At 43.4% G+C, this 16,175-nt stretch overlaps 1 protein-coding gene across 1 annotated transcript in view; it reads left to right on the top strand.

Moving 5' to 3' along the window:
• Positions 1-16,175, top strand: part of ATRX (ATRX chromatin remodeler) — a 536,186-nt gene that overhangs the window by 62,813 nt on the left and 457,198 nt on the right. Inside the window, exon 2 of the mRNA XM_085859788.1 lies at positions 7,233-7,330. Within this exon, the coding sequence (XP_085715914.1) occupies positions 7,233-7,330 (98 nt within the window). The remainder of the gene's footprint in view (positions 1-7,232; positions 7,331-16,175) is intronic.

Below are 16,175 nucleotides of genomic sequence, written 5' to 3'. Positions count from 1 at the left end.
GAGTAAACCTCCAGGTCAGATTGCGGTGGTGTGTAGCAGAGTGTTGCTTAGGTGTCGTCCACCAGACGGTGGGCTCCTTGTGTTAACTTGAGGCGGTTCCTTCAGGTGGGTGCCAGGAATGTCCTATCTCTGAGAGAGGATGATTACCTGTCTCAGTTATTGTCTGAGCTTAAGCATTTGAACATAGGTATTGTACCACTCTCTGAGGTTCGGAGACCGGATAGTGACAATATCATGGCGGGTGGTTACACCTACTATTGGTCTGGTCACTCTGATGGTTACCATGCCCAGGGAGTTGCTTGCTGTGTCCAATAACCTGACTTCAATGATAATTGAGGTAACACCAGTCAACGAGCGTATTATGAGACTAAGGATTCATCACTCCTTGGGTGTCATTTCCCTGGTCTCTGTATATGCTCCGACTGAGGCGAGTGATGTCACCGTGAAGGGCAGATTATATGCCACGCTCGAATCTGTGGTTGATCAGTGCCCCAGGCGAGATACTCTTCTGGTCTTGGGGGATTTCAATGCATCGACTAGAACTGACAGGGATGGTTTTAAGACATGTTGGTCCCCATAGGTCTGGAACTATGAAACAGAATAGCACCAAGTTCCTCGACTTTGCAAGAAGTCATGGACTTAGGGTGGCTGGTTCATGGTTTAAGTGCCCACAGGCTTATCACTGGACTTGGTATTCCAACTCTGGTGGTGTGGCAAAGCAGATTGACCATGTGCTCGTTGATGGTCGCTGGAGGATGATCCAGAACCGCAGGGTCTACCGGAGTGATCAGTTCCTCAATTACCGACCACAAGATTGTTGAAGCAACTCTGAAGTTGCAGCTTGAATCCAGGAGAATGGTACCATCCCAGCTGAAGCTGGATGTTGCCAAGCTCAAGGATGAGAGGGTAGCTGAGAAGTTTGCAAACAGGCTGAGTGGGGTTTGGGGTTGTGGGTGGTTTGGGGAACCCTGAAGAGTTGTGGAGTGTCTTCAAGACCACCATCTTTCATGTTGCTGGTGCATATCTTGGAAGTCACCGTAGGGCGAAGAATCATTTTCTCTATCGAGGGACACTGGTTACCATTAACCAGAATTACAGGGCTAGGCTTAATGGCAGAGCTGAGCTGTTCAGGGGGCTGAGGCGTAAAACTGTACGTGCACCAAGGGTGGCCAAGAAGGCCTAGGTGGGAGGAATTTGAGGTGGTAGAGCATCATCTGTGGTCAAGTGATTCTCAGCCTGCTTTCAGGGGAACTTGCGCATTGCGTTCCTCCAAGCCCGACCCTCGGGGTACTGCGGTTCGAGCGGAGGGTAGTGGGCTCTTGATGGAGGAGTCCGAAGTGAAGGCATGCTGTGCCAGTGACTTTTAGTGGCTGCACCAGGCTAATCCACCAGCTGTCGAGTTGGATATTACTATCCCTATTGCTGACCCTCCAATCAACTGTGATCCACCTTCGTTTGTGGAAACGCAGGCTGTGGTGAACCGGTTGAAATGGGGTAAAGCTCCTGGAATCTGTGGCATCCATGCTGAACTTTTCAAGGCTGATGGAAATGCTGCACTCGTGTCATTGCATACAGTTCTGTGCTCTGCCTGGAACACAGGCATCATCCTAACTGATTGGAGGAGGGGCCTTGTTGTCCCTCTCTAGAAAGGGAAGGGTGATCGCCAGGATTGCAACAACTATTGAGGGGTGACGCTGCTTTTAGTGTCGTGCAAGGACTTTGCTTGGATAATTCTTGATAGGGTTCGCCACCATCTGCTTGAGCACCAGCGTCCAGAGCAGTCAAGCTTTACACCAAACAGTTCAACGATTGACGTATCCATGCTCTTCGGGTCCTCACTGAACACAGACGAGAGTTTCAGCAGGGGCTGTTTGCAGCCAATGTTGATCTCTGCAAAGCATTTGATTCCGTGAATTGGGATGCCCTCTGGAGCATTCATGGTTTTTGTGGGGTGCTACCTCAACTGATAAATCTGATCTCTCAACTCTACTCTTTTTTGCAGAGTGCTGTGAGATGTGGTGGTTCCATGTCCGACTTATTTCCAGTTGTTACTGGAGTTCTTCAGAGGTGTGTACTTGCCCCCACCATTTTCAGTGCTTGTATGGACTGGATTCTGGGGAGGATGTCTGAGAGATCAAGCCTGCGGTGCATCGTTTGGGAATGTCAAGATCTCTGACCTTGATTTCGCAGATGATGCAGTCATCTTTGCGGAGACTCTGATATCCTTTTGGGGGCCCTCAAGGTGCTGAATGAGGAGTCGGAGCCACTGGGATTACTGGTTTCTTGGGTCAAAACAAAAGTTCACCCTTTCAATGACATCTTGGATGCTGCTATCTTGTCTGTACTTATTTTTGGTGAGGATGTTGAGGTCACGGAGAGATTCACTCACCTTGGCAGTGATACATCTCTGTTCACTGTGAGCAAGAGGGCAATAGACCTCTGGCTCAAGCCTGGGGAGTCATGGATTCACTGCATCATGGGGTGTGGCGTTTGTCGGTGTCTGTGTAGGAGGACAAAAGTCTGAGTCTTCAGGTCTTTGGTGCTTCCAGACTTGGAATCTGACCAGCGATTCGAGACAGAGGCTGAACTCCTTTGGGTACCAGGTCTCTTCAGTGAATCCTTCGCTATCACTGATTGGACTTTTTGTTCAACGAGCCGTTGCTTAGAGAGACTCAAATGAGATTTGTTACCTGCATAGTCCGTAAACGTCAGCTACGGCTGTTTGGACTGCGACCACATGCGTCGTGATTGCAGCAGGTTGATCGGCATCTCAAGGAGATGGGGATGTCTCTGCAACTGTCTGGAGGATGGCTAGACGTCAGCTCCTCGAGCTCCAGCGGAGAGTTGACGCAGCAACGCGCTGCTCCGGTGCATGCTCCCATACCTAACCTGAGCGGACCCAAAACTCTCGGTCTGCCCCTTGATGTGGGTAATCTGTTGTGGATCTGTGGCCAAGGTTGTGGATCAGCTGCTTGGAGAGTTTTCTGGGCTGAAAAGATAGAAACCCCGTGGAAGAATGGTACCTTGCCGTTGATCCGTGTCGTCGGGAAACCCGTCAATTGCTTTGAGGTTAAGGTTCTCACTTTAGGCCAGGAAACTATTTTGAGGTTTACAAATAATATAAAGTTGAATGTAGGATGTTGGGAAATTACCATCATTTACAGCAATCCTTGTCTTGTATTGTATTTTCTGAATAGCTGATACTCTACAATTCATATAGTGTGTTGGTGTGTTTTTCGTTCTTGCACTTTTGACAGGTACCTTATTACCATCGCCAGAGGAGAGGGTATTGCATTTGCGTCTTAATTTGTTTGTCTGCCTGTTGTGCTCATATGTGCTAACGTCGGCCACCATTGCCACCTGGTGGTAACCAGTTCTACAAGTTATAATTTTCAACCGAGTACCTCCATGAAGTATGTCCAATTAGAATGCGAGTTTGTCCGCTGTATGAACATCATCAGTGTATCATTTCACACCACCGTGCAAACGTAATACAAAACAGGTCCTGGTGAGAGTCTGCAATCTGATTGCTCTTTCTTTATCCCCATCTAAAAACACACAAAATGGGTTGGTGATGTTGTAAACTGTTCCATCTGTCTGTGTGTCTGTCAGTCTGTCCGTCCATCACACTGTCTCCTCCTAACCGATTGTGCAGAAATTTACCAAATTTGGTTATGATCACCACATGGTAAGAAGGTACGAGAGCAATATCACTTCTTTGCCCCCCACCCCCTTTTACCCCTTGGTGGAACCAATAGGTCAAATCCCCAAAAATACAATTGCGTGCAAATTTTCATGCATTTTCTCATGAAAATTTCTCGACGTAATCAACAGTGGGGGGTGCATGAAATATGTAACGATCTTTTGGATTTGGCCCAAGGGAGTGCGGACTTAGGGTCACAGGGGGCAGAACAGCAGATTTTTATTTTTTTTTTTTTTTTTTTAGTTTTTCAAACTCAAAATTTGATATTGATTCATTCCTGGTGGAACTTTTTGCCAACTTTTTCCACTTTGCTTCAGGTGGGAAGTGTGTGGATTTGTGAAGGCGTGCCATCGACTTCACTCGAGTTGACTCAGCCACCAAAAGTGGAAGGAGGTTATGCTTTCACTCCTGTCTGTCTGTCTCTGTTTGTTTGTGTGCAGGATATCTCAAAAAGTTGGGGACTGATTTGGATGAAATTTGGTGGACAGGTTGTGTTTGTAACAACGATGAATTTATTTGATTTTGGTAAAAATCCGGATCAGGCGACTAGAAGTTTTATGTGATTCATCACCATTGAGAGATCGGGCCAAAAATGATATGGAGTTTTGCATGGGCTCAAAAAAAAAAAAAAATTGCCCTATATGTTCCACTGGATCAGGCATTGCGTGGATCAGGCATTCTTCACCATTGAGAGATCGGGCCAAATATGATGCATAGCACGATATCTCAAAAAGTAATGGATGGTTTCGGGCAAAACTTGATGGACACGTTGGGTGTGTGACCATGACAAATTGATTCAATTTTGGTGAAGATCTGGATCCGGAACCGACGACTAGAATTTTTCATGTGATTCTTCACCATTGAGAGATAGGGCTAAAAACGATATCGCACTGTACAGAATGATTTTTTTTCGAAGAATAAACCTTTAAAAATCCACTTCTTCAGAATGGCTTGGCAAATCGAGAGGAAACTTCTCCCACATGTTCCCCAAGCTTTGGGTGATACAAAGGTGTTCAGGAATAATTAATTGGTCACAATTGGATCGAACGAAAATCTTAAAACAATTACTTCTCTTGCACCGCTTCATCAATCGATGTGAAATGTCACAATTATGATTTAGTAGTCATGGGGAATGTATGTTTTAAATTTCAACCTGATCGGACGCATGGTCTGGCAGCCAGAATTATTTAATATTTTGAATCTGGGTTCGGAGATTTTAATCAAACCTGGTGCAAGTACGATGTATATTGATCTAATAACGTGGGCAGAGGCATACCTGCCAACGTCACGACGTCGACGAGTGCCCTTCTCATTTTTTTCATTTTATGAAGAGCTTTTTAAGAAAGAGACATTTTATGCAGTGAAGATTCGATTTGGGGTTATTGAAAATAAGCGATGGAGGATCAAGTTGAAACTGAGCATGGGAGATAGAGTTCTTTTTTTTTAAATTTTTTTTTTTAATTTTTTTTGTATTTTTGGGGCCAAGTAGAGGAAAAGGCTTGAACTGAGGGATCAGAAGTAACAATGCCTGGGGTAAAATGGGTGAAAACGAGGTAAGTTAGATTATAAAAAACAAAAAATGGTCACAACCTGACTAACTATTAAGCCAGAATTTGCGAAGACACAAAGTCGACGATTCAACACAACGTGTTTTGGGACAGAGAATATGATGAAAAACTCGACCAGCAAAACAGGATTTAAAATGAAACGGTTCGTTCTGGGGAACTTGGTTTTGATGAATTGGAAGGAGTGAGTGCCGATCAGTCGTCCACATGCCCAGAACCGGAAGTCTTTCAGGATTGAACGGACAAATATGCTTGTGGATCTCATCATGCACAGACTTCCTGATAAAATTTTAATGGCTGGGTTGTCACTGGCAAAAGTTTGGCATGACACTTGGCAACTTAATTCCTTGGCTAATCTTGGAAACGAGCTCCCAAAGCTGTGTGTACTCCTTCATTAAAGGAGGTGTAAGCAGCTTCCACAGTTGCTTTGAGAGAAGCTTTTCAACCCAATTCAGCAACAGACTCGTGTCGTTATATATACACCAGTGATTGATTCTCAGTTGTGTGGCTGTTCGCAGTGTGAGAGTGAACGCCTCTGCAGACATTGAAGGAAACCTCACAAAGCTTGCATTGTGAATCCATTGAGTTTCTCTGAAGACTCGAGCCCAACAGATGAGTCTGTAACCAAGTAGTGCCTGCTGTTGTTTTGGCATTTGCCTTCTGAAGTTGAATGTTGCCTGATTGTACGGAGCACTCGGCGTGGAATCGTGGCAAAGGTCAGGCTATCGCATGGCCCGAGTAAAGAGGATGATGTGCAAATTGTACCTGCTGGTGATTGATACAGTTAGCTCTCAGCGGAAGCTGGCATGCTTTTTCAGGCTGCATTCTCCATTGCCCGTGTGGAATAGCCTCCCATCGAGTGATCGCCAACCGTAATGGTGTTATTTGCTTTCGGTTTAGCACGCCCAAATTGGGCCGCTTTCGAGCAGGATTAGCTCGATGTGCCCTTTGCTTCTGAAAATTGGGGAACGTCTTTGGGAAGAGATGAGAGATCGTTGGCATCGTGGAATGGTACCGTGTCGTTTGACGAGACTTTTGTGGTTGTTTGCGGAGGTTTATGTGGCGCGGTTCCTCCGCATGCCAGGTCTGATTTATGTCACTCCGAGCCACACGGTGATGTGCGTGTTGACCTACTGTGCAATAACAGTTGGACAGGATACGCTGAAATCTCTCTTCTGTTTGTCTGCCAAACCTCTCTCTTCGGTTACCTTCACCAGTCTCCTTTACATTTAAAGTCTTGTATGTATACTTGCGTATACCAGACTGTGTAAGTGCAAGTCCGTGGGATCATTGCACAGTGCACACTGTCCCTTTTGAATTGTCGTCCTTGGAAATGCCCTTCTTGAGACCTTCCCACCCTGGTTTTGTTACCATCTATTTATGATGTACACACGAGGAAGTGGTTAGTGTATATTTGCTTGCTTGATGAACCAACTTGGTGCAAGACCACCTGGGGTGGCGATTTAGCTCGTTTTAATTTGGATAAGTGGGTTTATTCGGCAGCTGTTCCTTTGTGTGACATATTTTCATTTGCGACAGTTGTTTAGAGTGACAACCTAGCTGTCGTGCTTCCTTGCTGATGTGCAAGAAGTGCATGTTTACCAACGTTTATGGAAAACCAGGTGAGCTTGGAGCTGAGGATGCAAATGTTCAAAAGGAGTCCGACGTTGCCAGTGGTCAAAAGCGTCAATCATCCAACATGTTTGATCAGAGTCTTCAGACAGTTTGTTGAGGTCCTTTGGCTTATGATACTGCTGGCCTCCAAACGAGATGTGAAAGGAATCGACAATGAAACTGTCCTTATTCCATGCCACCATTTGCTAAGTTTGTACGAGTTGTGCAAGTGGGTGCATCTATTCTGAAATGTATCGATTTGTTGCGCTCCATGTTGAAATTCTCCCATCTTTTGTCATTCGTAACCAACGTACCGTATTTGTTTCTTTCCTGCCACATGACCACCACAGTAACAAGCTGGACACGCTCGTGCAAAAATTACAAGATTTTGCGACTCAGTCCGTTCCTGAAGATGATGATGTACCTGATGGGAGCAAGAACTGTTCAGGTGTGTTATTGTAAACTCGAACCCCTTCTGCTGCCGTGGCCCCTGTGATTTGGACTGGAATTCTTCATCGTATCTACCCCAGTTGCTCATTTATGATTATTAATTACTTTTAAGAAGACCTTTGCTTGTAATTTTATCTTTGCCTCTCCCCCTTCCCCCTCCATCCCTCCACCACTTGCTCCTGCCATTGCTTTTATGACAGCATTACCTTTTGGGAGAGAAATCCCATCAATACATTATATCACCCTGGAGAGACAATAGATGTAATTCTCATCTGATTTTGAGAACCGTGATTTTCCAAAGGTTTAATTGTTTTTCATTTTGGATGCGTAGAAATGAAACTCCAGGCACACTCCTATCCTGCATTATTTATTTATTTATTTTGCTTTCAGTGCATTTTCCATTCTGTTCATCCTGTTCCAAATGCTCACCTTCTGATGAACCTTTCTCTTTACTCTTCACGTACACAGTTTATTCCAAGTGAACAAAGGCATGTGTTCCCATCATTTAATTGTATATATTTTTTTGGCTTCTCCGTGATTTATTTTGGCCTGCTGGAAGCGTACTCTCAATGATTCATTTCTACGAGTAACGTATTAAGTTTTCACCGATTTGATTGCCTTTTGCCAAGTCCGCAGACATTGTTCATTTTGTACGTTGTGCTGCCTTAATTCGGCTGGCTGTCTCGGCCAGCCAAGAACGTTCCCAGCTGCATCCTGAGGGTAATTAAAGCCAAGAGAATGAACGTTAAAATCACACGCTGGCAATTAGTTTGTTAGCGCAAACATTAGGCTTGGGCAGCTTCATCAGCTCTGTTTCCACACTTCACTCCTGTCTCACTCTTGTCCTTTTCTGCTACTTTCTTCTTTGTTTTGATGCCTCCGCAGATGAAGTACGGAGGCATGATATTTTTGGGTTGTCCCTTATGTCCGTTATCTTTTTATTTTTTGCGACCACGATAACTTGTAAACCACAGAACAGGTTTCAACCACACTTGGGGCAAGTTTTGACCACACTGCAAAGATGAACCGATTCCATTTTGGTTTCCATGATCTTTTCTACCCCTGTTCACCTCACTACTTGCAAAGCCCAACTCCTTCCAAATTTCCAGTTTTTCCTTCATGAGGGTTTGCTTCTGCGTCCATCTTGTCAACCACGTGTGTCCTGTCCGACCCATCATTCCTCCCCACACCCATTATTTGTCAGTCTCCCTCTATTTTGTCCTTTAACCCTGCTGTTGTATTCCTCCATCTTTCTTTCTACTGTTCCTTTTGTTCTGTTGTCCTGATCTGTTCAGTGTTCCAGCTTTTCCATGAGCCTGACTTTGTTATACAAAAAAAAGAATAAAAAGTCAAATTGCATGTGCCCTTTCATTGAAACTCATCTTGTTACCGCAACAACTTTTGAGCCAATGAAGGCATTTCAACCACATTTGGCCTCAATGTGGACCTGTAATCCAAGGATTAACCAATTAAATTTTGTGGTCAACAGGTCAGAGGTCATGTGCCCTTTTAAAATCATTTTGCAAACCACAACATGAGTTACAGAAGCATCTGATCACAGCATGAAAGGAATGGTTATCATGTCTGTCTCCCTCATGTCACCTTTAATTTTTCTTGTGACCTTTAAACGAGTTCAAACATAATAGTCAGTTGACATCCAACATGGGCGTCGGCATATCCATCCACGTATTTGCTTCAAAGTGTATTTTATATGTATTTTTATTGGTTCACGAAAAAATATTTTCACGAAAAAAAAAATGTTACCACTATATTCATTATTTTTGTGTGTGTGTCTCTCTGTATGTCTGTATGTCTGTCTGTTGGGTAGTCTATCTTGTCGGAGAAAAAAAAATTAATTTTCAAAAATTTTTTTTGAAATCTGTTCTGCCCTTATTATCAGTATTTCCATCTATGTTTGTCTGTCTGTCTGTCCCTCTGTTCGGTCCAGTGCTCCGTTAATACAATGGCGATTTCGATGAAACTTGGTTGGAAGGTTCATACCAGGACCTAGTTGTGTGAAAATGAGAACCGTTGCTATGGACACCACCGTTGCCGAGCAACGGGACTTTGAAATTTTTGAAAAATCATAAAAAAATAATTTTTTAGAAAATCAAAAATCAGGCTATGAGCGACTGTGGGCAGTACATTCAGCCTTATTGTCAAAAATTTCCAGCCGGATCCTATGAAAACTGTCGGAGAAGATAGACTTTGAATGAACTCTGGTCGAAAACAATAAAAAAAAACGAAGTTCGTTATATCTCAGAGACTATGAGTCAGATATGCATGAAACTGGTATGGTAGGTTCATGGTATGTCCTAGTTATGTGTGAGAAAGAACCGTTGCTATGGACCCCTCCGTTGCCTAGCAACGGCCAAAAAACCTCTAAATGTGGGGGTATTTTAACGAAAAAACAATCTGCAGCATTAACCCTTGAAGCTAGAGTCATGAATTTTCTTGTGCTTAATCCTCAGGTCATTCCCCATCGGACGGGCCCATTGCGTCACTGTCTATTGGGTAGGCAACTACCCATGTCCGCCTACCGGCTTGTCTGTCTGTCTGTCTGTCCCGAGCATAGCTCCGTGGGTTTTGATCCGATCCTGATAAAATTTTGATGGGAGGTTTATATCATGATCTAGTTGTGTTTTCCTGAAAATGGGCGTGGTGCACTCAGTATGGGTGGAGCCACGCCCCAAAAACGTGTTTTTTAGGGGGTAGCCGATTTCAATTTGCATCTTCTCCGAGGAGGTTTGTTGAATCTGACAGGGGTTTCGGTATTTGGTTAGCCCAATGGCACCTGCATAGTAGGGTGGTCCAAAAAAAAATGAAAGTTCGAATTTCTCGTCGGCATGTTTGCCAAATCGTTCCTGACGTTGAATAATGCAAAGAAACAAAAAATTAGCAGATTTGGAGGCGGTTTAGGGGTCCATCAAAGTCTCAACGGATTCATTATGTCACAATACTAATAGGAAAAAGGAAAGAGCATAAAATGTTCTCAGTGGGCAGTGGGCAACTGGCGGTTGGTGAATTTCTCCAATGGTTGATCCAAGAGGAACAGTTCCGTGCTTTTCCGTGTAGAACACGCCATACTCACTCACTCTGGGAATCAAAAAGAAGAAGAAAAAAATTAGATTAAAAAAAAGAAAAATAAGTACTTTTAACACCAACCGACAGCGAACCGAAAGCTCAACTGACGTCTCCCTCTCTCCCACTGACGTCTCCCTCTCTCCCACTGACGTCTCCCTCTCTCCCACTGACGTCTCCCTCTCTCCCACTGACGTCTCCCTCTCTCCCACTGACGTCTCCCTCTCTCCCACCGGATGTAACAACTTCCTTCCTCTTCATGGACCCCTAAATATTTTTGGAACTGTGGCAAATTTGGCCAGGAGTATTTTCTAGTCAGGTCGAACAAAATAATCAACATGCCCCAAGAATATTCAAATTTTGAATTTTTCCCTTATGATTTTGGACCACCCTACTGCATAGCCCCACAGAGCTCGATTTTTCATTTTCGTCCCAAGGTCACAAGGTCACGAACTTAGAAAATTGCGAATTTTGACATGAACATTTTTCTTCTCCAAGGGGTTTGTCGAATCTGGCAGGGGTTTCAGTATTTCGTTAGCCCAATGGCACCTGCATAGCCCCACAGAGCTCGATATATATATATATATATATATATATATATATATATATATATATATATATATATATATATATATATATATATATATATATATATATATATATTTTTTTCATTTTCGTCCCAGGGTCAAGGCCACAAGGTCACGAACTTAGAAAATTGCGAATTGTGTTTTTAGGGGGTAGCCAATTTCAATTTGCATCTTATCCTAGGGGGTTTGTCGAATCTGGCAGGGGTTTCGGTATTTGGTTAGCCCAATGGCACCTGCATAGCCCCATGGACCCCGATTTTTTTTTTTTTTTTTTTTTTCTCCATTTTCGTCCCGAGGTCATGGTCACAAAGTCACGAACTAAGAAAATTGCGAATTTTCACATAAAAATCCATCTTCTCCGAGGGGTTTGTCGAATCTGGCAGGGGTTTTCGGTATTTCGTTAGCCCAATGGCACCTGCATAGCCCCACGGAGCTCGATTTTTTTTCATTTTCGTCACAAGGTCACGAACTTTGAAAATTGCGATTTTGACATTAAAATCCATCTTCTCCGAGGGGTTTGTCGAATCTGGCAGGGGTTTCGGTATTTGGTTAGCCCAATGGCACCTGCATAGCCCCACAGAGCTCGAGTTTTCATTTTCCTCCCAAGGTCAAGGTCACAAGGTCATGAACTTAGAAAATTTTGACATAAAAATCATACGACCGCCCAAACTTTGAGAGCTCGGATGACAATATTTTTTTTTGCATAATCTTGAGGTCATTCCCCACCTTAAGTCTTGAAACCATTTTGCTCTATCTCGAACACCTTGCCCGTGGCGCCCCCTTCAAGTTTGTTTTTACGCTGATTTCATCAAAGTATGGATAATCCGAGGAGTGCGAAATGCCATATAGCCTATATGACGTTATATTGTTCCTGGAATGTTCCAGAGGAAATTTTGCACCAAAGGTCATAATCCTTGACCTTTGACCTTTAAAGTTCACAAAGGTCAAATTTTCAAAGTTGTGGGAATCGAACCGGGTTTTCGACCTTCTTCGACGAGCTAACTCCATTAGGCTATAGCACGTATCCTGTTTCCTTATTTTAATGTCCACAACATTGTTTTGTGACCTTTAAAGGTTATGCAAAGGTCAAATTTTTAAAGTTGTTGAACGAAACTGGGTTTTCGACATTTTGCAGCTAATAACCTGTCACTCGTACCACATCATGTTGATCATTTTTATAACTTGCTCAAACATTATCACATTGTCTCATCCTTGACTTCTGAAACTATCTACATCGTTAAATAACGCTCGTGAACCATCGTCGTCTTCAGACTTGTTTTATTTTAAACTCCTTGCACTCCAGACCCGAAGCATTGCCATCTCTCGCTTTCTCACCGCCCTGCACAAAAAAAAGTTTTGAGCTGAAATGTTGGCTTATTAGATCCCTGCCGAGTTGATTAATAGGATTGGGGCATTGGTGGTGAGGTTACGCACAAGGGGCTCAAGGGTGTGATGTATTTGCGGGCTTTGGGTACACCCGTGCTTATAGCGGATTAATGCTGAAGCAAAAATTATTCTGGGCTGTGTGATGGGAGCTCGGAGCGCTTTGGCTTGCGGGTGTTTATTATTTTTATATATATATTATATTCATTGTCGACTGCTCCCGCTGCTTTCTCAGCTTCTTTTGTTTGGGTTAATGGGATTTAATGAAATATATTTACATGCTAATGGTGTGGGCGTCAGCCTGGGAAGCGATGCGTGCGATTACACTCCTTGTGTGTGCCAAGCATCCATTAAAAGGCCTTTTTAAAGTTCTCTCCATTACTTTCATCGACTGTACATCAAGTCTCATCCACAACATACTTTTCATACATGCTGCTTGAGTGAGTATAAGTGGGGGGAAGGGAAAAGAAGAATATTTGTTATCATCTGCCCCTTTCCATTTCTGTTCATGGAGTCAGCAATTTCTTATGTTGTGGAGAATTGGATGCAGGACTTTTTGGCCAATCATGCTGTAGATTTCCTCAATGGTGAATGAAGTGCATGTCATAAACCTCATCCTTCAGGACTATGCAAAGGTTGTACACTTATTTGAGCTGTCGGATCTGGGCTCAATTGCTGTCCCAACTATGAACTGTCGGGTGGTTCTTTGAAGGCAAGTTGTTACATCGCAAGGTGTGCCTGCCCTCAGATGGATATTAAGCTTGATATCCCATTTGATATCATCAGCTGGTGACCATTCAAGGTTCCCCGGTGCCTTTCATGAAGAGTCGGTGAGATTTCACATCACCCTGAACAAACGACAAATTCCTGCCACCCCTAAGTCGAACATCAAAGGCCTGTCCACAGGTTCATGAAAAACTGGCTAAAATCGTTCTCCGGTTGACTCCACAGTTAGGTGGGAATAGTTGGGTTAGGAGAAATGTGTGCGTACCCGAATGTCTTGCGCTTTACAAAGGTAGGTGTGCCCGCACATGTAACTATGGTATTGATGTCACAATCCTAGCCATAGGTAGTTGTGCCTGCTCTGTTTCTTGAACTTCTTTTTCTTTGCCACAGCGCTGACCCCCTATTCCATATAAAACTGGGAGGGCACTTTGAAGAGCGCATACCTCCGCCACGCAATGCCTGATCCACAAGGACATATCAGGCCCAATACATTTTTGAAATATCATACCATACAGTATGTACGATATCGTTTTGGCCCTATCTCTCAATGGTGAAAAATCAATTTTAAAATTATATAATTCTCGTCTCCGGATCTTCATCAAAATCGAATATATTCGTCCTTGCCACACTCCTAACCTGTCCACCAAGTTTCCTCCGAATCCGTCCACAACTTTTTGAGATATCCTGCGCGCGCGCGCGCGCACACACACACACACACACACACACACACACACACACACACACACACACACACACACACACACACACACACACACACACACACACACACACACACACACACACACACACACACACACACACACACACACACACACACACACACACACACACACACACACGAAAACAGAACAAAATGGCTGGCCAATCGTCACCAAATGTTTCATACTTGCCAGGGTACCCAGGTTAAGGCCACAGGCACAAAAAGTCACCCTCCCACCCCCGTGTAAGGGTGGGGAGAGTACATATTATGATTTTCACCTGCACCCGTGGCACAGTGCAAGTGGTTTCCTGACCCTCGCTGGAGAGGGGAGAATTACAAGCCACGGCACAAAATATTTGCCCAAACTCCTCCACTCTGCATTTCCCCACCCCTCCCCCCTCCCCTCCAAGAACACTCCCACTGGGACCTGGTGTTTCTCGCTATATTAAAATAAGGCAATGCTCTGTATGTGTGGATGCATGTACGTCTGATGATCATAGAATTGAACAGCTGCGCCATTCTGGGGACACTACTTGCAGTTTTCACCGATGCGTGTGGAATAGTGCAAGTGGTTTAACTACTGATCTCTGCCTAATGGAACAGGTATTGACACCATATTTCGCTCACGAATGGAGCGTGCATTACGCTTTCTTCAAAATTGAAGAATTACTTCATTTCATTACCATATTACAGAAAGATCCATTTCTTCTGCTCCTCTTCCCGTTATAAGGGGTGAGAGATGCGATGGCACCAATGTTTTGTCCTGCCTTGACCACGATACTCCTCCACCTCCCCCTGTCCTCGGCCAACTCTGTCCAGTCTCAAACCACTTCGACCTTACGGATATCCGTCGTCGCACAATCGTCCCCTCTCAAATTCAGTCGACGTCTTTTCCTTCTACCTTGCTCCCTCAACCTATCTGCTCTCCTTGCCATTTTCTCTTCCCCCATCCGTACGAAGTGTCCAGCCCATCTCAGCCGGCATTTCACTAAGCTCCCCGTCAAACTCATTTGCAAACCATTCTCCTCCCTCAGTTCATCCATTCTCCTTCTATCCACCCTCTTCACTCTTACAAACCTCTTGACCCAATGGTTCTCACACACCTGCAGCCTCTGTTGTTGGCTCTCTGTCAGTGCCCCCTTCTCCCGGCTGTAAAGGTAGGCCGGCATTACCCACGACATTCGAACCTTCCCTTTCAATTTTATTGATATGTTTCTGTCTGCCATGGGCTCATTCCGTGTCATTTCAGCTGGGGGTTGCGGTGACCCCTCAGATTTTTTTGAAATAATTCTCAAAGCTTCCTTAACATATATGAGGAAGGTTTGCAAAGTTATAGCTCAGAATTCCAAGATATGGCCCTACAAACACCCTCGGGGTGTTTCAATTCTGGCAGTCGTGAGTTGCAGATTTGTATCTGAAGCATTTTTGGAGGGCTCTAAATTCCAGAGTTTTACAAACAAAGTTCTGAAAATTCACAAAAATGGTGTCTATTAGTGAGGCTTTCAGAATCTGACATCAAAAATGTTCTACTTAAAATACATTTTAAGATAGGTACTCTCAAAAGTAGTGATTTGTAACATGCAGTCAAAAAAATTGGAGTTTTCAAATTGCTGTCAACAGTCAGTTTATTCATCATGAATAATTTTGTCGCCTGATTTATATAATCTAGTGACTGGATCATTTAAACAAGAAAACTGAAACCTTTTGGAGCAAAATCTTGGGTGCGATAGGTGTCTGAACTTTGCTCCAGACTCAACACTGGAATTTACCCCAAGTGTTCACCATGTTGACAGTTACACAGCTCTTTTAAATTTTTGTCACTTAAAGGCACATACATAGGCAAACTGTGGTAGAAAATTCAACAGTTGTTCTCAATCCTTTCTATTTTTAAAGAGGCCCACTATTTAAAAAAAAAAACATGTTCGATGAAAGATGTAGAATAAAAGCAATAGGTGTGCTTTTGAAAACAAACATTCATAAGTTGGCAACACAATGATCAAATTGTTGTGTTTTTTGGTCAGAACAAGTATGTGGTTACTTTAATTTGGCTCACATTTTTTTAAAAGGATATTTTAGTTTAATGCTGCCGCCAATCTCAACTACAAATTAAGACACATAATGTGGTCATAATAATCACCATTATAAATATTCATTTGCATATCTAATTGTTTATATACTTAGTGTACATTGTACGAAAGTCTACTTACATTTGTTAATGTAGGTACAATATCTGATTCAACTTTTTTTTTCATAATTTCATATCAAATTGTTTGGACAAATGTACTTGGATCCATTGTACAAAGTGAACATTGATTAGTTTTATAATTGCCAGGATATAATAAAAT

The sequence above is a fragment of the Eptatretus burgeri genome, chromosome 16 (genome assembly GCF_056783735.1).
Source record: "Eptatretus burgeri isolate ZD-2024b chromosome 16, Ebu_testis_v1, whole genome shotgun sequence".
Classification (NCBI taxonomy): domain Eukaryota; kingdom Metazoa; phylum Chordata; class Myxini; order Myxiniformes; family Myxinidae; genus Eptatretus; species Eptatretus burgeri.
The sequence above is the reverse complement of the archived record's forward strand: the minus strand, read 5'-3'. Positions and strand labels throughout refer to the sequence as shown.